Source organism: Chiroxiphia lanceolata, chromosome 17 (genome assembly GCF_009829145.1).
Source record: "Chiroxiphia lanceolata isolate bChiLan1 chromosome 17, bChiLan1.pri, whole genome shotgun sequence".
Classification (NCBI taxonomy): Eukaryota; Metazoa; Chordata; class Aves; order Passeriformes; family Pipridae; genus Chiroxiphia; species Chiroxiphia lanceolata.
In genome coordinates, this window is record NC_045653.1 from 13,747,398 (window position 1) to 13,769,407 (window position 22,010).

Here is a 22,010-nt window from a genome sequence, read left to right on the forward strand (position 1 = left end):
GCACAGCTGGCACCAAGATGGGACAGAGGATAGTGAAGGAGGAGCTGAAAGGTTACACCCCATTTTCCAGCTACCCGGTGCTCCTCCAGCCAGGGAGCATTTGGGAAGGGCAGACCTGCCCCCAGGCACTCTATCACATCAGTACCTGGGAGGGTTCCAGCTATTTTCAAGCCTGGTGATGCAGATCCTCAAGGTTTGGTTTTAAAACCAGAGCAGCACTAAAAAAAAAAAACAACAGTGTGTCATCTCTTAGGTCAGAGATGAAGACCAGGAATGCACAAGGCATTAGTGCTTCTCAGGATACACCAGGAACAGGCAGGATGGCCAGGGAGGGCAGAAAGGCAGACAGAGGGAATGGTGACAAATCCATCCCAGGAACTGGGGCCTTGCAAGGACAGGCAGGCAGCCAGTCTTGTGCTCCAGGGATTTGCAGACTCCTTATCCAGATTGCTTTGCAAAACAAGGCACTTTTACACTGGGGGCGGGTTTTGGAAAGTACACGGGATTCTTGCAACGGAGAGACAAAGCCCAGGAGAGAAAGAAAGGGGAGGAGGAAACAAAAAAAGACAACACAGGTTGTTCCAGGCAGCACATCCAAGAACCTGTCACAGCCACACAAGGAACAGAACTCGAAGATCGCAGAGTACGTCACTGGTGCACTGACAAACACGGCTCCCACGGAGCTCAGGAGGGCCCTGGGAGCACATGGGAGCTTTCCTGGGAGTGGATCCACATTCTCAAAGGACCTTTGAGGGCACACTGGTGACAGAGCAGGCAACAAGTACACGCTACTCCCTCACCCCTGAGAGAGCTGGGTGTTAGTCCCAATTTGTTCCTTCGTCCCTGCTAAGCCAGACCCCCTGGAGCAGGAATTCCCACCAGGGAGAAGGGAATTAGATTTTCTCAATGACAATAATCCATTCAAATACAGCACTTCTGAGGAGCCTCAGCACCATTCCCAGCGAGCAGCCCTGCTCTCTGCACAGCCCACCCTCTCCCACCTGCCTGGGGAGAGAGATGGGTCCTGTCCCTTGAGAACACCAAGCTGGGCAGAGCAGAGGGGCTTGGACAAACAGCAGTTTCCTCCACATCTTGCTTTAAAAGAGCAGCTGTTTTAGTCCAAAACGGATGAAGTCACCTGTGGACTTGCTCCAGAGCAGCTGATCCCAGGCAAGCAGAACAGCTCTGCCCTCACTTAAGGCCTATGTTGGTTAAACAGGGTGGCTTTGAAACTTGGTGAAGAAAGACCCCCAGCACATTGTTCTCCTGCTTGAGGGCACAGACATGCGCTGCTGTTACCAGAGGACAGGCACAGGCCTCTCTACTTCCCTCTGTCCCTTCTGGCTGCAAGGGGACAGCCCTCTCCATCACAAAACTGATCACCAGAGACAGGACAGACTCACCTCAGGGTTCTGGGCTGCCTCTGCTTCACTTGCCTGGAGAAGCCCAGGGACAGTGGGAGTCACTGGAGGGGCAGATGCTGGAGGCAGCTCTGGAGCTGCTGACAAAGCCTCTTTGAGCTGCAGTCACCGAGCCAGGTCCCAGCGTGCCTCCCTTCTTGGTAAACCAAGGAGTTACACAAACATGAGCTCCCAGTTATCCAGCTCCCAAAAGAAATTTCAGATCAGAAACAGTCAAAAAAAGCCAGTTTTAGAAAGTACCATTTATTTGAGGGGAAAAAAAAAAAATAAAAATCAGTAACAGTGGAAAAACCCCAAGAGCAATTACACAAGAGAATCTAAGCATCCCAAGAAGCAGACACGGCTCCTGCCTTCCTGGTAGTGCTGTCACAGGCAGCACAGTCCTCCCTCTCCTGCCCAACCTCCAGTGAACTCTGTGCAGCTTTGAGAGCCTCCCAGAGCCCACAGTTTCCCCGAACACACTTGTACTGGGACCGAGTGAGTGAGTCACCCAGAGGAGCTCTCCTCTCCCACCCATGTCCCAGCACACACTTCCCTGTGTTCCCACCTCGCTTGCCTCACCCTGAGAAGGGGCTGAACTTTCTTCTATGGCCTCTCTGGTTTTGGCCTCAAGCCTACACTGCAAAGCCTCAGTAAAGAGGCTTCAGGAGCCATAAGATTTCTGAACAGCCTTTGCAACTGCCTGGTTTAATGCTGCCTACCCAGGCACTCAGCTTGGGGACCCACACCAGACTCTGAGCTGCAGGAGGACATGACTCACACACAGCTCTGTAAGACCTTCCTAACACAGAGTTATCAGACACACATGTCACCCTTTGCTCTGGGAGCACTGGGGGGATTGGTCCAATCCAACTCCCAGTGGAGGAAGGAGCCATCCACGTACAGGGTATGTTAAGAAAGACCCATGGCAGGGGGTTCAGAGCTTGCACCTCTGAAAGCTCAGTGCTCCCAGGTGGGAGATGCTGCCCAGACAGAGCTCAGCTACCAGACCCAGCCTTCCACAAGAGGCAGGACTCGGCACAGCACCGCAGGGGACTCTGCCACACAGCCAACCCCCAAACATTAAGTTATGACCTCCATACTGCAGGCTTCCAATGCCTGCTTCAAAGAGCAAACCCAGGTGGAGATCTCTGCTCTGATTCTCGAGGATCAAACCCAGCACTGATTCTTGAGGATCAAATCCAGCACATCACCAACCCCAGCCCTCCTCCAGGCACAGCCAGGACACGGTGATGGAGCCCCAGGGCTGCTCCCAGCTCCCTTCCCGAGCCTCTCATGCTTTACACAAGACAGTGGACAAACAGCAGCACAAACAAGATCAAAAGCCTCTTACACACTGTAAGGCTGCTGAAGAAATAACTCCAGCCTCTTCACTGTTAACTGTATATTTCTCAGTAAAATATATAATATATAGCTCTATAGGACTGATTGTAATATATTACAGCCTAGAAATACTCTTGTCTTTTCCCCTACTTCAATCATATTATGCATCCAACTTTGCATACAGAAGTTATTGCCTTGAATTTATAGTTGAAATTCACAGATAAAGCTTAAATAGTTTTCACAGAGACTCATTATATTAGTGTTTTACATAACAAGCATAAGAGTTACCAATGAGAAAGCAGCCATTTCAGAAACTATAAATAATTCTATTTAAAAAAAAAAATCCTAAAAAAGTTACGAGAAAACCATAAATATCTTTACCCTCTACAGTAGCTGCTATAGAAGAAACCTGTAACACACTGTAGCTAACTCTGCTTCAGTTCAGAATATGAATCATATAAAACAGCATCTCTAGACAAATGCCCGGCCAAAGGAAACACAAAGGGATTGAAAAAATAAATCTGAGGAAATTAAAAAAGTAGATTTTTTTTTTATTATTTCAAAACAATTTCTACAAACTTTATATAAACATTAGGCTATTTTCTTTAAAATTTGTTATAAAAAAATCCTACAAGCAATCCTTTAAAAAAAGGTAAGAGACTGAAGGCAAGGAAAGGGTGTCACCATAGCCAAACACAACTGGCTGTCCCGATTTCAAGGACTAATGACCCTTGCCTGGGGCCAACAGGAAGGGACAGAAGTCTCCTGGGGAAGACATTCCCATAGGCCCTTTATGGCATTCAGGGATTTTGAGCCCCTGTGGGCCTTTACTCCCTGATAAGGCAACATTATCTGTAGTGTAAGAGATTCATAAATAGTTCTCCACAAAAATGCTTCACATCAACAGCCTGCAAGACATCTAGTAGCGAGATTTATAAAAAAAGCCATCTTCTATAGAAGCAGCCAATCCCAACACAGCACACTGGATGCAAACACATGGTGTTTGCTTCCATACAGTCTGGTTTGTGTTTATATACCCTCTATAAAACCAAGCAGAAAATTTGGCATCTTTCTTTTTTACACTAGCTTAGGAAAAAAAAAAAAAATACGCTGAGTTGTTGTTTGTTTTTTTTCAGACTCTTTGTATTTCATTGGGCCCTTGTTAGCTGAGCAGGATGGGAAGGGTCACGAAGGAAGTTTGTTTGTTTGGTTTTTTTCTCTCAAAGTCACTTTGAAATTCAATCCAAAAAGAGCATTTGTTCAGCACATCTCATCTGAGGGCACAGTGTTTCCATACAGTTTGTTTGTCCCTTGATGGGCACAAGGTGCTGCTGAGCTTTAAGCATAGAACTCATTTGTGGGGGCTTTCTTGTAGATGGGTTTCTTCCCCAGGTCGTAACTGCCCTCGTCCTTTTTCTTCATGCGATAGACCAAGAGGAGGATCAGGAAGATGGCAAACAGGAGGCCCACTGCTCCTCCTGCAATGAGAGCTGGGGAGGAAAAAGAACATGGAATAAGTCAGCTACATCTCAAAATCTGCTTCAAGAGTACCAACCCCCAGAACTGCCTCCAGAGTCAGTGTCCATGTGCCTGTCACCATATGTGCTGGCACTTCCAGCAACAGCAGATGTTACTGGGAAAGGCCAGAGACTGCTTCCAATCCAACCACAGAATATTCACATGTTCCACATTACCAGTTTGTGCTAATCTTCCAGTTTAGTCAAGGAAGAATGCTGACAAGAAGATCATCCCTGCATGGAGGCAAAACTAAAAAAATCCACCAAAAAGAGCCCACCCACGACCCACAGGAAATGGTGTAGCTCCAATCTGAGTGCTTTGTTAACCCCATGTGTGAGCACACCCTGGAGACTCTCTATTCCATTGCATCAGCAACATCCAACTGCCAACACCACTCCCCATTCAAAAAACCCCAAAACATACCACCAAATATCAACACCCACAAACCCGCTGAAAACCACCAAGATTTCTTCTCTCCTCACACCAAGGTGACCACAACACTTGACTGGTTTATCTTTAGCTGTAACACCTACTCCTTGCACTAAATCAGCTTCTTTGCTAGATGGTTTTGCAAGCCACTCTTCCAGTCTCTTCTCCAGCTGGAAGGATGGCTGTGAATTGACAAAGTGAGCCAAAGTTTGTACCTGAACTATCAGGCCAAGTGCTTGAAGCAGCACTGTGCTAGAGACAGGCCTTTCCCACCTGCTGAAGGGGAGCCAGTCTCTTGGTTTTGCTCTAGACATCAGTACTCAGATTCCTACAGCTGGCCAGGTGTTCAAACCCCTTAGAGGGGTTGCTTGGCTCCTGAAAAGGCTCAGAAAAGGCAGGACTTGGGCACAGGTTAGTAGGAACATGCCTGTATTTGATATGAAAGTCTATGATGTCACTGGTTTACAGCCAGAAACGCCTCTTGTTGAGGTACTATCTGGGTGCAGAGCAGCTGCCACATGACTTAAGCCAACAGTCAGCTGGCAGGCTCAAAAACAAGCTGTTTACCCCAGCAAGGCAAGCAGCAGGCTCTGCTGTTGTTTAAGGACTAGAAAGCAGAAGTCACCCTGCTACAACGTAGTCACAGAGGCAATGAAACTCATTCCCCTTGTCAGGAGGGAGCTGCTCCCCAGAGAAACAGGGAACAACAGAAGGCATTTTGACTTTCAGTATTAATGATTTATCAGGAGAAGGTGGAATATTACCTGTAAGGACTTCTGTTCTTTCAAGATGCTGCTGTTGGCTGTGCTTGCCATGGAGATCTTGTTGGACAGGTTCTCTTCGACAGGTACAGCTTTGTCTGGAATGATTTCATTGTCCACCATTGTGTTTTTCTTCTCACCTTCTATCTTTCTCCCAGTATCTCCAGGGATATAGTTGTCAGATATCTACAGAACACAGACAAACCACACCCTTCAGTAAGCAGCACCCAGCCTACCTACAGCTGAAACCAGGAGGGTGTGCAGGGCATAGAAAGTTTTGCTCAGCGCATTACAAGTACACTGTTCCTGCTCCTGCAGGTGGGTTTGTCCTGATGACACGTCTTGCAGGAGGGAGGGTGTTCAGGGAGTTCAGTTCAGACAAACTGAATAAGGAGCTACATATGTTGCTTTAAAACACACAGGGGCAATACCTACCAGAGGAGTATCCATGGTGGTCAGATATATGCCTTCTTCAGAGTCTGAGTAGTCTGCAGAGGGGGTAAAATAAATAGAGAGGACTGAGGTTTTATTCTCATTACATGCATTTTCCCAGAATTCACACTTCCCATAATACCAGCACCTACAGACAAACTAGAACTCTTGTCCTCTACAACTCCCTCTCCTCTACTAGTCCTTTTATCATTAATGACTTTGATTGCACAAGACCATGAGATGTAATCTTGAAACCCACACCTCTTATGGGAGGGGTCTTCAGCTGGATCCATTGGCCCCCGCAGGGCAGATCTGCCATAGCTTACTAAGGTAATGCCAATGGAGGGCATTGCTCCCACAGCCCATCCCTAAAGGATCATTCACCAACCCTCCAGATCTGCCCAAACATGTCAGCCACCGATTTCAGCACTTGTTCTTTTACTTTTAGAGAACAAATGTTCACATAAAGGGACACAGAGCTACAGAAACTGGTTTGGGCAGGGAGTTTTGCATGTCACAGAGAGTTCACTTGAACACCAGTTAGTCCTTCACCTTGTTTGGCCTCAGCTGAGATATTAACTCTAAGCCTTTTAATACTGCCTCAACAATAGATTTTTTTTTTGAGTTTCTCAGCAGTTCTTTGGAGTTCAACAGGAAAGAGATCCAGCCAGTGCAATGCCTTTTCACTTGCAGCAAGATAAGCTTGGCTACACTCCATCTGTCCTCCCCAAGTGATTCAACACCGCAGCACAACCACTTTCACTGTTCTCATCTGAGTGACTACAACTCACAAGGCTCTCTCATCTCCACTTGACACTGTGGTTCCTCTGGAGCTCTGGCTGTGCACTTAGCCCATCACTCATGGGCTGGTGCTGAAAGAAATGTCACAGCATCAGCTGAGGGAGATCCATTCCCCTCCTTCCCTACTTACCTCCAGACCCAGATGACTCATCTATGTCCAACCCATCAGCAGTTAAGTGAGGACTGAATTCACCAATGTCTTCATCATCTGGCAAATCCCCAGAGGCAGGGTAGTCAAGCCATCCAGCATCCATGGTCTCAGTTTCTCTCACCTGCAAAGGGCCGTGGAAAAGTGTTAAATATCAGGCAACTCCTCAGAAGCATTTCACAGAAGGTTCAGAGCCTGTGCTGAGCACATCACTTCCAACAGAAAAACAGTAAATGCTGAACTTCCTCTCCACCAAAAGCATTATCGTTATCAGCCTGGAAATAGCTGAATTCCCCTAGAATTTCTCAGAACAGAAGTGAGAGCCAACCTGGGAGGGGAATTTCCTGAGCACTACAGATTCAAGAAGTTCACCTAAACACACAGGGTTGAAAACAACACAACAGGATCTTGGTCAGGAGTTTGCATCAAAAGCATTTGGAAAAGCAATACCTTGGAAGGACTTGCTATTCCTGGGGAAAAAGCCCGGCACCTATAGGTCAGTTTTTTGTGTAACACCAGAGCCTCACAACCAAGGCAATTCCTTGCTTCTTGTATTGAGAACAAACCCATTTTATCACCCAAGGCTTAAAAACTGGTCTGTCAGTTCAGCTGAACTGCAGTGCAATACAGTGTGACGTCCAAGAGCACTCACTATCAGTAATGACTCGCCTGAAGGAAGAGCTTCCCCTGCCTCACCTCTTAAAAAGCATGTAAACAAACAAGCCTGTAAAATATGTCCAGGATCCAAAGGCCCAAGGAGTGCAGTTACAGTACAAAAGCTGGAGAGCCTCCCAGATATCAGCTGTTTGGCCACAATGGCAATTTGCACACCAAAGCTCATTTGCACTTGGGACTTTCAAGGAGCCACAAGCACAAACCTCCTGCCCTCACCAAGGTTATGCAACTTCCCAGAAGTATTTCTCCTCTCCCTACAGCCCTGGGGCCAGCCCGGTAAGGGTACCACAGGTATGAGCTCTGGGGTTGCTCAACACCAGCCCACAGATTCCAGGTGCTTCCACAGCCATGAAATCATCCACAGGGGTGGAGGAGGACTCAACCCCTTCCCCTCAGGCAGATGGATGGGTCTCACAGCCGGGGGCTAAGCTGGCAACATTCTTTCACGCTGAACGCCTGGGAAGGCTGGGATGTCTTTACAAAGGTTTTATCAGGAGAGCATTTTTAAAACATCTCTTTACTCCAGTCCACCACATCCAGGGGGGCTTTTCTCAGCGTACAGGCTTACCATGAGCTACAGCCTCAGAGGGGTGAGAAGGATCAGAGACTGGGGACAGTCAGAGCTGCTGGGATCAGCCCTCCTGCTCCCCTGGCCAGGTGTGGCCCATCCCACAGCCCAGCAGTGACACGACTGATGAATTACATCCGCTATCGATCTCACACGCCAAGGCCAACAATCGGCCACAAGCCACGTGTCAGCTTCCTCTGCCCACAGCCCCAGCCCAGGTTCCAGCCCCATTCCCCTGCCCCTCAGCACATTTGCACACTGGGTTTGCCACAGACAAGGCTTTGTGGCCAGGCCAAGATGTTTCTCATTTTTCACCAGGGGCAGTGGCACTAGATGTGCTTTTTCTTTGCTTATTGAGGCATTTTGGGTCTCCCCAGCAACTCCGCTGCACGATAACCAGATGAACAGCCCAGAGGGCATGAAATGCTGAGGCCAGTTCTCCTCCCAGAACCATCTCTGCTATGCCAAGCCTGGCACTAGGTGTCAGGAAGGGGGCTGGGAGGAAGGTCAGCCTGGAAGAAATCCTCTCCCAGCCTGGAACCAGGCATTCCTAACGTTACGGATCACTCGCTCCAAGGGAAATTCATTTCAAGATACACGAAAACCAGCCAAAGCCAGCTCTGCAATGGAAACTGCTGCCAGCATGCAGTAGCTGTTCCCAGGGCAGCTCCTGGCCACTTCTTCCTGGCAGGAAGAGCTCAATTCCCAATCTAGGGCACCGGGACTGGGGAGCACGTTTGCTGCAGACCCATATAATCCGGCTGCCGCACTGGGCAGATTGATGTCGGCAAAAGTGCTGTGCCGAGCCACACCCCGGTGCCAGCTCACCCTGTACTTCACCATGAGTCACGGCCTGTAGTGTCCGAGCAAGGGCAGCTCCAGAAAAGCTGGGTTTAGTCCCCTGGAGTGGCTGGACAGCCCCCTGGCCATATCAGCTCAGCCCAGCCAGGAGCAGACAGGCACAGCCATGAGTACACGCTGTGGAACGCACCGGGCCTGGCTATCAGAAAACCCTACTGAAATCAGGACAGGCAGTGTTTACCAGCACAGGACATAAGGAAATTACTGACTCACAAGCATAAATAAGATTATATGGGAGCGTTCCCTGAACTCACTCTTCATCATCCTCTTGAGCAAGGACGGGGAAGTTCCTGGAAGCCACAAGAGCTTCTCAAACGGTACAGGAAACTTTTCCTGTGGGCAGTGAGCCTCACGTTCCAGATTCATCTGCCAGGGAAGTCAGAGGGCTGCTGGGCACCTCCATAATTATCCTTCAGGTTTCAAGGCATGTACTTCTAGGAAGCTGGCTCTAACTGGGAGCTGGGGCATGGGCAGCCTGGGAAGAGTTAACACTGGAGTGTGGTGCTTGAAGGGCAGGTCTGGAGCAGGCACATTCCTCACATGCACACCTGTGAAAGGGCACACAGGCACTTTCACAGACTTACAAGCACGGGGCTGCAGGCTTCCCAAGTGCCACATAAAAGAGCTCCCTGGAGTTCTTTGCTTAATAAAAGTACACCCCTTTCCAAGGGCATCCAGTCCTCCCTAAAGCTTTGCTACTTGAAGGGGCACTGCGGAAGGCGGCCGTACTTCCTCTGGGCTTGCAGGCTCGGCCAAGAGGAAAAAGCTATGAGACTGCCACAGGATGATGGTCAGCCCTTGCCAAGTCATCTCTGGCCACATTCAGCTTAACACCTTCTGCAACTGCCAGCTGGAGAAGGACACCAGCGCTGCTCAGAGTCTGCTTTCCACCACCTGTTGTCCCAGGACTGGAGCCGGGCCAGGGACTTGCTGGGAGAGTCGGACTGGGCGGCTGCACAGCTCCACCTCACCCTGGCAGCTGAAGTCAAGTCCTACTATTAATATGATCCTCTCTAGGAGGGGTCTGTACAGAAATCAACCTTTCCTGTGGGAGTCTAGTTACAGATTTCTTCCTCATGTTAAGCAGCTTTATCCCCAGTAAGCACCATGGGAGATTAAACAGTGTGCTGGGGAGCAGAAGCTTTGCCTGCCTGCCAGTGGCAATAAATAAATAAATAAATAAATTATAGATTTCGTGCCAGACAACCAATGCATGAGGCACGTGAACTATGAGCATCATTCCTGGAAAAGCTGGGCACAGAGATCTCATGTTTGAGCCCAAGGCAGGCTGTACTACTGGATGAAGCCAGACACTGTTTGCTCAGTGGAGGCACAAGAATCGCACCCCTGGCACCCCAGGCAGCACTGCTGTGCTCCATTCCTAGCCCACCTCACTCCATTTCATGCTCCTGGGGCCTTCCCTTACAGCCCCAGGATACACTTCAGCTCTTCTCAAAGCAAGATCATCTATTTATTGAGGCAGCAAGCAAAGTTTGAATGCAAAGTGTGAATTTCCCCAGCCGCTGGCGAGTTCTGGGAAATAACAAACCCAGGCAGCTCGCCTGCCCCAGCCCACATGTCCTCACCACAGCCTTTGCAAACCCTTTCAAAAAAACCCAAATGATGTTTCGGGGCAGAGACAAAGTTTTCCAGACATGGAACTGGCTTTTACAGCTGGCCCTTGTCTCTGATCAAACACAGAGTTCATTAAAAGCTCCTTTGAAGGGTCACAGCCAGCAAGTTGCAAAGGGAGTCAGACCTGCAGGGACTGGGGCAGCCACAGCGCACGGAGCTCTTTATCAAGTTTATTATTTTGGCATGGAGACCCAGTGCTTGCTCCTGGTCTCCCTCTCCAGCACTATGTACACAAATCCAGGAGTAAACAGGAGCAAGGTGAAAGTCAACCTTTCCTAGACAAAAGCAGATGGAGTTGGGCCAGCCTGGGAGGTGGCAGGAGAGGGGGCAGAGGCACAGACCTGTTAACTCTTTGTAGCCTGCAGGGACAGGCAGGTGTAAGCTGCTCCCAGGGCTTTTCTCAGTTGCTCTGTACTCAGGGACAGTTCTACAGATCACCTTATTTCACTTCAGCAAGCAGGGCTACACAAAATATCCTTCCCAGACCTGTGCTGTCATGGAGAGATGTCACCTCACACCACCACAATGCACACCCACATCAGCTCAACCAGCAAGGGCTCCTGGACAACACCAGCAGCTGCCTGGATGGCCCAGCCTCAGAGCCTGGTTATTAAGAGATCATTTGCAAAGCCTCCACCCACCCTGGGCCTTCTGCTGTCCTGCATCATGGACCAAAGAGCACAGAATCCAACAGGGCCTTCCCAGTGCAGGGATGCAAAGCTCTGTAAACCACCCAGCCCAAGAGAGGGGATTTCCATACAGCTCTCTTCCACCAAGATCTTGCAGGAGCCCACAAACCAGGTGGGTTTTAAAGCTCACACCAAGCATGCAAAGGAGCAAGGGCTAGCAGTGAGCTCACCCTCCTCAAAGCCCACCAGCCTCCCAAAAGCAGGAAGGTGGAGGAGTCTGACAAGCACTGGAAACTGGAAACAGCTCAAATTGGTGTGAAACAGCCAAATAAAGCTGATCTCCACAGGAGGGAGGTGTGCAGTGAGGCAACAGGCAAAGACAGCTCTATCTTCCCATCTGAATACGCATTAAAAAATGTTATTAGAAGTGACAGGTGCTTCCAGCAACAGTTCCTGTTAGACTAGTAAGGAAAGGGTCTATATATTCCCCCAAAATACCCTTCACTCCCTCCATGCTCCAGCTCCATTTAGGGGAAAAAAAAATAAACATACAAAAGTCATGTTAGTCCTGAGAGCAAAGCAAATATCAATATTTTGTTCTAGGTCACACCTAACTCCTTTAACACATCAGCCACAGTAAAAAAAGTAAAAAAAAACCAACCAACCAAACAAACAAAAAAAAACACAAACAAAAAAAACCACCACACTTCTCCCAGCTTCACTTCTCCCAGCTTCTTGTGCCCATGCCTGGTGGTACAATTTCATCACCCATTTCTGGTCAGTCTGTCCCACATAACTCTCAGCACACATGGCCTGGACTGGCCTTTGTGCCAAAGGACAGAAGTTAAACATCTCCCATCCAGGCACATGTTTGTATTTAGTTGCATGACAGGATCACCTGAGGCTTCCAGACATGGTTAAACACTACCCTTGCTCAACACTTTCCAAGCAGTCCTAGAGCAGAGCCACAGCCAGCCTTGCCCATCTCCTCTCTGACAGCCACTATCCAGCACTCCCACCACAGTGAGCCACAAAGGTAAATCCAAGACACCCCTGAGGACTAAGGAAGAAATCAGAGACTGAAGCACTGACCACAGCATGCAGGTATCTCCAGTGCCCACACCACTTACTGCACGCTCTTTGTGCCTCTTAGCAAAGACGGGAAAAAAATGCATTATTTTTTGAATTACGCTCAGTAACACAGACAAGGAGCAGGGTTTTGCTTAATAGGACAGAGCAGGAGCAACATGCAGGCTGGGGAACTGTCTGGCTGGTGAAAGCATCACTCGTTCAAGGTGACTCCGCAGCAGCCTGCCCAGCCCCTGTCCAAGCAGGTATCCATCTCCCTGCAGGCACATCCCCAGCCCGTGTGCTCACACCGCACAGCCCACGTGCAGAGTAGAAGGCACGTCCAGCACTACCCCAGCCCCAGCCCGGGCCGCTCCCCCCCTTGCCCCCGTTCCCCGTGTGATTCTTTAAGCCGTGTCGCCACAAGCAGCTCTCCTGGGGGCTCATGCGGCAGCGGAGCCGTAATCCCCGTGACAATTACACCGTAATCCCGGGCTCTGCAGAGCCACTCGCTGTCACGGGTGCCTCCCCTGCAGCAGGGATGAATCCTCCCGGGCTCTGCTTGCTCAAAATAGGCTTCCCTGCGCTCACAAAGTCAAGCCTCAGCTACCTTTGAACCGCTGTGTGCTTGCTTACACACACAGCCTGCTCCCTCCAGCCCACAGGAGGACGGAGAGATGACCGAGGAATGAATTCCTGTTTAACTGCTTTTCCCTGATTATCAGCCAACGAGCAAAGCCATAAAAAACGAGTCTTCTGCCAGACAGGCACATGCTGGGATCTGTTTACTGCAATGGTGGCAAAATAGCTGCTCTAAACACTCCATGCCCAGCTCCAAAGCCAGAGTGGGAAGGAGATGACTGCTTCCCATCCAGCTAGAGGAGATAAAGCTCAGCAGGCAGTTGCAGATGGCTGTGTGTCCATCACTTGCCCTGAAGCAAATAATGTTCAGAGGAAAACTACTGGAGGAAAAAGCAGGAGCTCTCATGTGACTTCAGAGGAAAACAACTGTGGCAGGATTTCACACCCCTGAAGGGTTCTCCTGGTCACAGCAGTGATACACACCTAGTTCATAAAGAGATTATATTTTTTATTGTATTTACAAACCTAATCGTAGGCAATTCATACACTTCACTGCCCTGGGCTCAGCTCAGAAGCTGGAGAAATCCATTCAAGGTAAAAAAAGGAATTTAGTTTTTCCAGCTCACGACTCATTCTGAGTTGCCTTACTCTGTAATAGAGGCTTCTAGTGCATCCTTATCTGTGGAAGGAAAAAAAGGATATAAAGTCCCCAGCAAAGCAGTTTTTCCACCAAGGATGATTTTTCATGCTGATGCTTCAGGCTTGGGATATTTCATGTATCACACTTCCCCCGACGCCAGGAAGAGGCCTGCCCTCACTGCCCTTTCCTAGAATACAGCTACACCCCAATATTTCCCCGAACACGTACACAAGCAGAATTTCCACTTGGCGAGAAACGTGTGACGTGCCTTTTTGGGATCTTTGTGCTCCCTCACGCCAGCATGTTCGCAAAATTAAGCCAGGCAGACACCCAACTTCAAAGGGTGCCTTTGCTATCTGGCTCACCATGCAGCTAATCTCAGCTTGTTTGTACAGTCAAGATTCCCAATGCTGCGCCCTACAAATGCTTCCCCTCCCACGATCCATTTTAATCTAATCAGACGAAGTAGCCCAAAGATTTAGGCTTAGCCCAGGCAGCTGAGCTCTGCCAGCACAGTTATGCTGCTCAGTTGGCAAAGGTGCCAGCAAAGAACTGCAGCAGAGGAAGTTATCAGCACAAAAGCACTTGAGACAGCGTAGCAGCAGCACTCCACTATCAGCCAGACCCGTGTGAGCATTGATACAAACAAACATTTCAACAGCAAGCATTTTCCTAGTTAGCTGCTGCAGCAGCAGAGGCTGGGTTTTCAGTGCCTGGAGTTTGGGGTTGGGTTTTTTGTTTGTTTGTTTTTTAACAAAGACGTTCCCTACTTGTGCAGAAGTTGCCTTGGCTTGGGCCCAGAAAGCAGCAGACACAGCGTGTGCTATTGGGAATAATGCAGCTGTACTTCAGGAAACCTGTCACTCCCAGGGGCATTTTTCCTCTCTCAACGGGCTCTGGATTCCCAGTAAGGCTCCCTCGCCTCTTTGAGCAGGGGGTGAGCAGCTGGCAGCAGTTTTCCAGCCCTCCCTGACCATGTCTCTGTACCCACTTTGTCACAGCCAGGAGCAGAGGGACCCAGCCATTGTTTGGGTCACTCCTCCCCTGGCGCTGCAAAGCCCACGCTCGGCTGGACTAGCAAGTCTGAGTAACCAACACGCAGGACCTGCTCCTCATACTCAGCCTCAGGAAATTTGGAATTAGCGCCAAGAACAGCCCGCACATAAACAGTCTCCTGCAAGATCCTGGCTCCAGACTCTGCTCCAGTGCACACTGTGGATTTGCAATAAATATTTACCTCGCTGGGGAACAGAGTATTCCAAGCAAAAGCTCCTGACATCAGTAAGGACTGTATTTCCATTTGGAGGAGAGTAGAAGCTTCTCTATTTTTAAAGGGGACATTAAAGAGGCTTCTGCCATCCTCCTAGCACCGTACTGGCCAGGATCTGTACCTCCACCTACGGGTCCCACTCTTCTCCAGGCCAGCACAGCAGCACCCCACCACACCAGGTGCCCTCCTTCCAGCCATACTCCCCTCGGTCACCTCACCTCCTGCACAGAGATTTCTGGCTACTGTGCTGCGCAAGCCACTTCAGTGCAAGTCCAAGGCACTTTCACAGTCATTAATGCAAGTTAACACTGCTTTTTATTGCTATAGTTAGACTGTAACAGCAGCTAAAGGGCAGGAGGCAGGGTGAGCCTCACAACAAGGTAAGCTGGCCAAGGGCACATCGCTTCGTATTCAAGTCTGACAGCGGCACAGCTTTAGAGGAACCACGGTGGAGACATCTTTTTCCCTACAGCAGCTAAGGCAGAGCAACATCAGAAGAGAGAAATCCTTCCCATGGCAGGCTTTGCCGTCCCTGACACAACACAATTTGTTTAAGCAAGAAGCAGCCGTGGTTTTGCTTGACATAACACCAGCCGCTTGGGTAACAGTGCTATGGGTCTCCCAGTCTCCTTCCTGCCCCAAGGAGTGTCTCTCTGAGATTTTAATTAACTGCTTTGATTTTTAAGTTATCCCAATAATTTGTCTAACAACAGCCTCTTGGCATCTTATAAGCAGATTCTCAGCCTCAAAGGATTTAAGGACAAAACTGACAAGAGTGCATATTTCCAGCAAAAATAAAGACTTTTACAAAAAGCATACTTTTCAAGTCAGTCAGCCTTCAGAAACTGAGAGGGACACAGCTACATCTTGTATGTTTTCCCCTCCCACGCTGACATTTTCTCCAGATTTGGGATTAAGTATTTAACCCCCTCTTTTGAGGCTTTCTGCTCCTTTAGCTTGCTTTGAACACTTTCACTCACTTTGGCTAATACCATTGCTTTCCTCTCTCCCATGGAGCTCTTGTTTCTGCCTGGAAATGAAGGAACCACCAAACTGCCAGAGCAAGTTACAGCTGCTCAAGACAGGGACATTTTCTGATCTGCCTTTGCCAACACCAGCTCAGCTACTGGCAGCAGTCACATGTCAGAGCCCGACAGCTTTTCTGCCCACCACAGCCACAACCAGATTAAACAGGAGGCAGCAGAGAAGGCTCTCGGCCAGCACAGACCGTGTGCCAAGCAGAAGCCCTAGTTCTGCCTGTCACCCCTTTCCTAACCCCATAAGAAAAGATCCACCTCCGCGCTGCAGAGCCTCGGAAGTCTGAGTCACTGCTTTGGGTAAGGGGCCAGGCTGTTACTCAGAGGGTGACAGCAGTGTCTAAGGGAGCTGTGATGCCAGGCAAGTGCCAGAAACCTGAGTCAGAGCATGACTGCTGCAAGTCAGGGCCGATGGCGACACACGGCAGAGCTGGTCCTCTGACCAGCAGCATTCACTGGACAAACATTCAGGCACACGCTTAAAGACAAAAAAATAAAAGCCTGAACTAACCTAGAAGTGCAGCCCTAGAAGCTCATTAATGTAGGATCTTTTACAGTCCCTCAGAGCAGTGGCTTATTACATGTTAAACTCTTTAACTAGGCTGCCCTGTCTATTCAGAGCCACCAAGCCCAGTCTCATCACAAGAGTCTCATTCTAGTGCAAATCATTTGAATCCTTAATCTCAAGCATTTGCATTCCAGCCAGTCTCAAACAAACAGCCACACATGCTCCCCAACAGCAGCCCGGAGGTCAGGCGTGCACAGGGTTTGTCCCCTCGGTTTTGTAGCGTTTCAACTGCATCAGCCTCTAGTTTGAGGCTGCAAAAGCAGCACAACCCGGCTGTTGTTACAGGGCATAAAGGAACAGGGTGTACCGAGTGAAGGGGGAGAATGCAGCTGCAAGATCTAAGAGCAGGCTCAAGAGGATAAATGTTAACTCAAGAGCTAGGAAGTGTTTTGAAGGATGGATGCTCCTTTTGTCTAGCCAAAGCCATAGCTGGGGAGTTAGTTCTGTGGGATCAGAGAGCCATGATAACTTAATCAAGCAATCTTACAAGTCAGCCCAAGAAATTTACATTGCAGACCATGGAACCACAGTTATGCCACTCTTACAGGTACAGTTACTATAATTAATTAAAAAAAAAAAGTTTGTCTTTAAATTTAAGAACATCAATCTGTTCATTTGAGAGAGAACAACACACACAAAATGTAACACAACCTAGTGGTAACTTATAGCCAAGGGGATTCAAGCAGCCAGGATATGTCTAACAGAGTATTTACCAGCACCAGGAGTCAGAGGGAAGGGAAAAGTAGCTGCAGGAGCTGTGCTGAAGTCCACGTGCTCAGCAGCCAGCCAGCGTCCCTCCTCTCCATCGTCACCTGGAAAGTCAAGTTGGCAGCTTCCAGCTTGTGGTGGAAGTGGGACAGTATGACATTACAGGAAAACCATGGCACGGTCACATGAGGCTCCATTTCAGGCATTTGAGAGCAGCCTCCCCACCCCAACCATTCAAGCAGCTCAAGGCAATAGTAATGCCATTAACAGAGGCTCGGAGGGGAAGGGAGAGGCAAAAACACATAGGAAAAACATTTTTGCTGTTGCTAGACTGGATACCGGCCTTTGCAAGACCTCGAAGTGCCAAAGCCTTGGGAGACAGCAATAGGAGAGGCAGGAAAGACAGCAATCACATTGGCTATCAACAGCCTTAACTTCCCAGAGCAAATGAACCTCTGGTATCTCGAGTCTGGAAAGTACCAAGTTCAGCCCCGATGTGCCTCTTGCGTAAGCTGTTCGGAAAACTCTGATCCACAGGAGAGTGCTCTCCAGCATGGGAGCTGGCAGCATGAGACAGATGAGAACTGGGCAGCAGCACCGTTTCCCTGACTGTGCCCCAAGCACTGCAGGGGTGACTATTCCCACCCCTGGGAACCTCTGCATCTACTGTGAACAAGGCTCTGAGCCACAGAGGGACCACGCAGCCCTGAACTCCCACCCCATGAACTGTGCATGCAGTTTGACAAGGTACGAGGTGCTAGAGAGGTTATTTCTTCCTACGTGTTACAGGCGTCTCGTCCCAACAGACATCTCTAGATTTGTCTAACAGAAGTCATGGGTTCCTTGCCCTTCAGGGCTAAGGAACATTGCTTTAAACACTGTATATAAACACCGTGCTTCAAGAAGGCTGAAGCAAAGCAGGGTTTAGCTCTACATGTGAGCTTGCCAAGTCCAGGTAAAAAATAAAGTAAAACGTGCAGATAGCAATGTCTTGATTTGATTGGGAGGGACAGATGAGAAACTGGGCAAAGAGCAGAAAGAACAGGCCTCGGGGATCAATGGCAGTAGGACAAGCCTAACCGGTTTTAACATTAATAATGCTGCACTACTTTCCAAACACAGCTATCATCAACAAGACACCAGCTTTGCCAATCAGGAGGCCTCCGAGCATGATTGCTTTAAACCAGCAAACAGAGCCCACTAACAGCACGAAGCCTCCCCCTTCCCCCTAGAGCAATCCTCTGCCTGCAGCTTCTGGGTTGGATTTGTGCTCATCTGTACTGCTGGGGACCCACGAACATGATGTGGTGCTGCATGGAGACTTTTTCTGCATAGTTCAAAGATAAAACAACTGCAATAAGCTTGCAGCCCACTAGCACCACTACAGCCCTGCTGAGCTCAGGGCACTCAGCCCTTTTGCAGTCCAAACTGAGCAGAGCCCAAGCCTGCAGCACGCTTGAATCCTCCTTGCTTTCCTCCTGTGCTGCCAGGGGCACTTTTAGATGCTAAAAGCACAGGGAGAGCTCAGCAATGCCACTCTGCTCAAGTAGGCAGACCTCAAGTCCTCTGTCAACTCCACCGATCCCACATCTTGGCTGCACTGGGGGCTTTCTGTCCATCCCCCCTAAAGCATCTTCTGCAGGAACCCCATCCTTGCACAGCAGAAGGGAGCAGCCTGCCCACACAGCCTTTGCCTTCCAAGGCACTCATCCAGAGAGGGCTGGGGACCACCTGGTGACATCAGGCACCAGCTCCAGACTCCCCTGCCCCATGGGGAAGAGGGGGATGTTCTCACACAAAGCTGCGGGGCTGTTGTAACACAACCCACCCACCTGCAGCCGGAGCACAAACGTCACACTTCGGCACTTCAGTAATATTCCCCACCCTCTTACACATCCCAGGATTGCTTCACACGGAGAGAAATCCCATTTACACCAGAAAGCCGTGCGAGGGGAAAGGAGCCAAGGCATTTCTGTTTGTACAGGCTTGGGGAAATATTCAAGCACCGAATCGCTCTCAAAATCCACGCTCTTACATAAGCACAAGAAATACAATCCCCTTCTTGTTAAGAAACAGCTACCTGTCTTCACCCTGCCCGCACAGAAAAACCAAGAGCCACATGCTGTGCAGCCCTGCACGTTTTGGCGGTGCTATTAAAAAAAATAATATGGGAGGAGTGCCAGCAGAACTCTCCCAAACCGTGTGTCATCCTCATCTCCTCCCCGGCAGCCTGTAACCCAAACAATTTGTTTGGATAAGGCTTTATAGTAGGCCAGTGTTACTTCTCAAGCACACACTCCATCTTAGGTAGCTTAAAAGATACAGACAAATACTCCGTAGAAGTTCTATATAAGGATTTACAGACCACATCTGTGCAAAATTTGTTGTCTTCGCAGAAATCCGATGCTTGCAGACCAGTCCAGTCCCCAGGGACACCAAGTTGCATTTCATACCAAACATGGTCAGTGCAACTTCCAGATGCTGTCTGCCCCAAAGGTTTGCCCTACTGGTTTGGGCCAGTTCCCAAACGACCGATTCACGTGCTTAATAGCAGGGATAAAGACACCAGATTAGAGTAAAGTGGATTTGGGCTGGTTGGTTTTAGCAGAGTAGCTGGCAATTACTACAGATGCTCTCTACGGGAGTTCCCTACTCTACAATCAGCAAGCCCCCAACCCTGTGCCCCTATTACAAAGCAGCACAGTCTTATCAGTTCAGATCTGCCCACCCAGCCTTCAGTCCAAAGCAAACCAATGTGGATGATTAAATCTAGTTTCAAGGATCCCCGATCTCCTGCAGTTACCTTTATCTCAGCAGCTCTTTTCAGACCAGCAGAGGAATCTGCCCTGATTGCACTATCAGCAAGACGGACACACACAAAAACAAACAAACAGCGGGGGAGCCAGAATCTCAAAATCTCTGCTTCACCACGAAGACCCCACACGTGCCGGCTTGAAGCATCCAAAATGTTTCACCTCATTATATATTTAAGAGATTCTTAAACCCTCCGTGGCAATGCATCATTTTTCATCCCCATGTGAAAGTAAGGAAGGTTTGATACACACTGAAAAACCCCAGGCACCGGCACAACCAAACTCAGGTAAGGCTGGAAAGCCTATCCAGGTGCTGTAACGCACCGCACGCATCCAACCCGCCACATATTCACAATAAAAGAGGGATTCAAGGACTTAAGTCCGCGATCAGCAGTTAGAGATCGAAGCTGCAATGCAGCGCAGTTCATTTCCACCAGGTATCCCCGTAACGCTCTAACTCCACCAGCTCTGAGCACCGGGGAGACACGGGGGGAATGGGATACGTGAGGAGCGGGACAGCCGGGCACCGGCCGGGACATCGCCGGGCACCGGCCGGGACACCGCCGGGCACCGGCCGGGACACCGCCGGGCACCGGCCGGGACACCGCCGGGCACCGGCCGGGACACCGCCGGGCACCGGCCGGGACACCGCCGGGCACCGGCCGGGACACCGCCGGGCACCGGCCGGCGCTGCTCTGGCATCGGACGGAAGAGGCAGCGTGCGAGCCAAGAGAGCCGGGGGAGGAACGGGAACGGCCCTATCGCCGGCCACCCATCCCGCCCCCCCTCCCCTCCCCCGGAGAAGGGCAAGCGGCGGGGGCAGACCCCGGGGGGACAACGGTGGCATCGGTCTCAGGCTGCTGGCGAGCGGGTCCTGAGACCCGCGGGTCACCCACCCGCCGGCACCGGGAGCCCTTCCCTGGCGGGGCAGATCCCCCCCTTCCCTCCCGTCTCCCTCGGCCCGGCGGGACTCACCGACTCTGCGGCGGCGGCTCGCAGGAGGAGGCCGAGCAGCAGCAGCGCGGCGCGGAGCGGGACACGGGGCAGCGGCATGGCCGGGCCGGGCTGGGCTGGGCTGGGCTGGGCTGTACCGGCAGAGACGGAGCGCCGGAGCTGCAGATCCGACCGGAGCGGGCTCTAGCCACCTCCCGCCGCCGCGGCGGCCCTTATAGGGCCGGCACAGCCCCCGCGGGGGCGGAGCGGCGCTGCCCCCGCCCCGCCGGGAATGCCCGCGGCCCCCGCCCCGCACCGGCACCGCGGGACTGCGACCTGCCCCGCACCGGCACCGCACCGCCGGGACAGGGGGGCTGCGACCGGCACCGCACCGGCACAGGGACACGGGGACATTGCCGGGCTGACGGCCGAGGCATCGCGGGGGGACGCGGCGGAACCCGGGTCCGTCTGTGCGGGTGTGGAACCCGCTCTGTATGGTTGGGACCCCCGTCCTGCCGGCGGCGGCAGTCACTGAGTTATGGGGAAAGGGGGGAAGGAGAAAGGGAAGGGGGGAAGGAGAAAGGGAAGGGAGGAGGGAAGAAAGGAAAAGGTGAGGAAGGAAAAGGGGGAAAGGGAAAAGGAAAGGGGGGAAGAGGGAAAATGAAAAGGGGGAGGGGGACAAAGAGAGGGAAGGGGAAGAGGGGGAGGAAGGGGGAAAAGGCGGGGAGAAAGGGGCCGAGAGAAAAGGAAAGAGGAAAAAGAGTGGAAGGGGGGAGGTGAATGAAAAGGAGGGGGAAAGAGAAAGGGGTAGGGAAGTGAAAAGGGAAAGGGAAAGACGGGGGGAGCGGGCACGCAGCATCCGCTTTCGCAGCATTCCACAAGTGACAGTCCCACATTTACAGAAAGGCGAGAGCGAGTCCCCGCGCCTGGCAGCGCGTCACCGCTGCGGTGATCGCCGGTGTTGCATCACTCGGAGCTCGTCGGAGGTGGAACACGAAACCGCTCCATCCGTCTTCTCTGTAAGCGGCAAGGGCAAAAACCCCACACTGATAAGGGAGGAGGGAGAGAAACTCAACAGCACACTTGAATTATTTCCGTTTCTCTTATCACATTTAATAACTTTGCCTGACCATGAGAATTTGCTTGCAAGCATCTATTACAGTCCCTGAACCCGAGGGGTACCTGAAATC

The 22,010-nt window shown here is 50.7% G+C and overlaps 1 protein-coding gene across 1 annotated transcript; it reads right to left on the minus strand.

The window, feature by feature from the left end:
- Positions 1-1,643: 1,643 nt before the first annotated feature.
- SDC4 (syndecan 4) lies at positions 1,644-21,012 on the minus strand. The gene is given in 6 exon segments (XM_032705060.1): positions 1,644-4,234; positions 5,456-5,479; positions 5,482-5,638; positions 5,888-5,940; positions 6,816-6,957; positions 20,863-21,012. Coding segments are annotated over 6 exon segments (606 nt in total). The 5' UTR covers positions 20,941-21,012; the 3' UTR covers positions 1,644-4,082.
- Between the last annotated feature and the right edge of the window lie 998 nt (positions 21,013-22,010).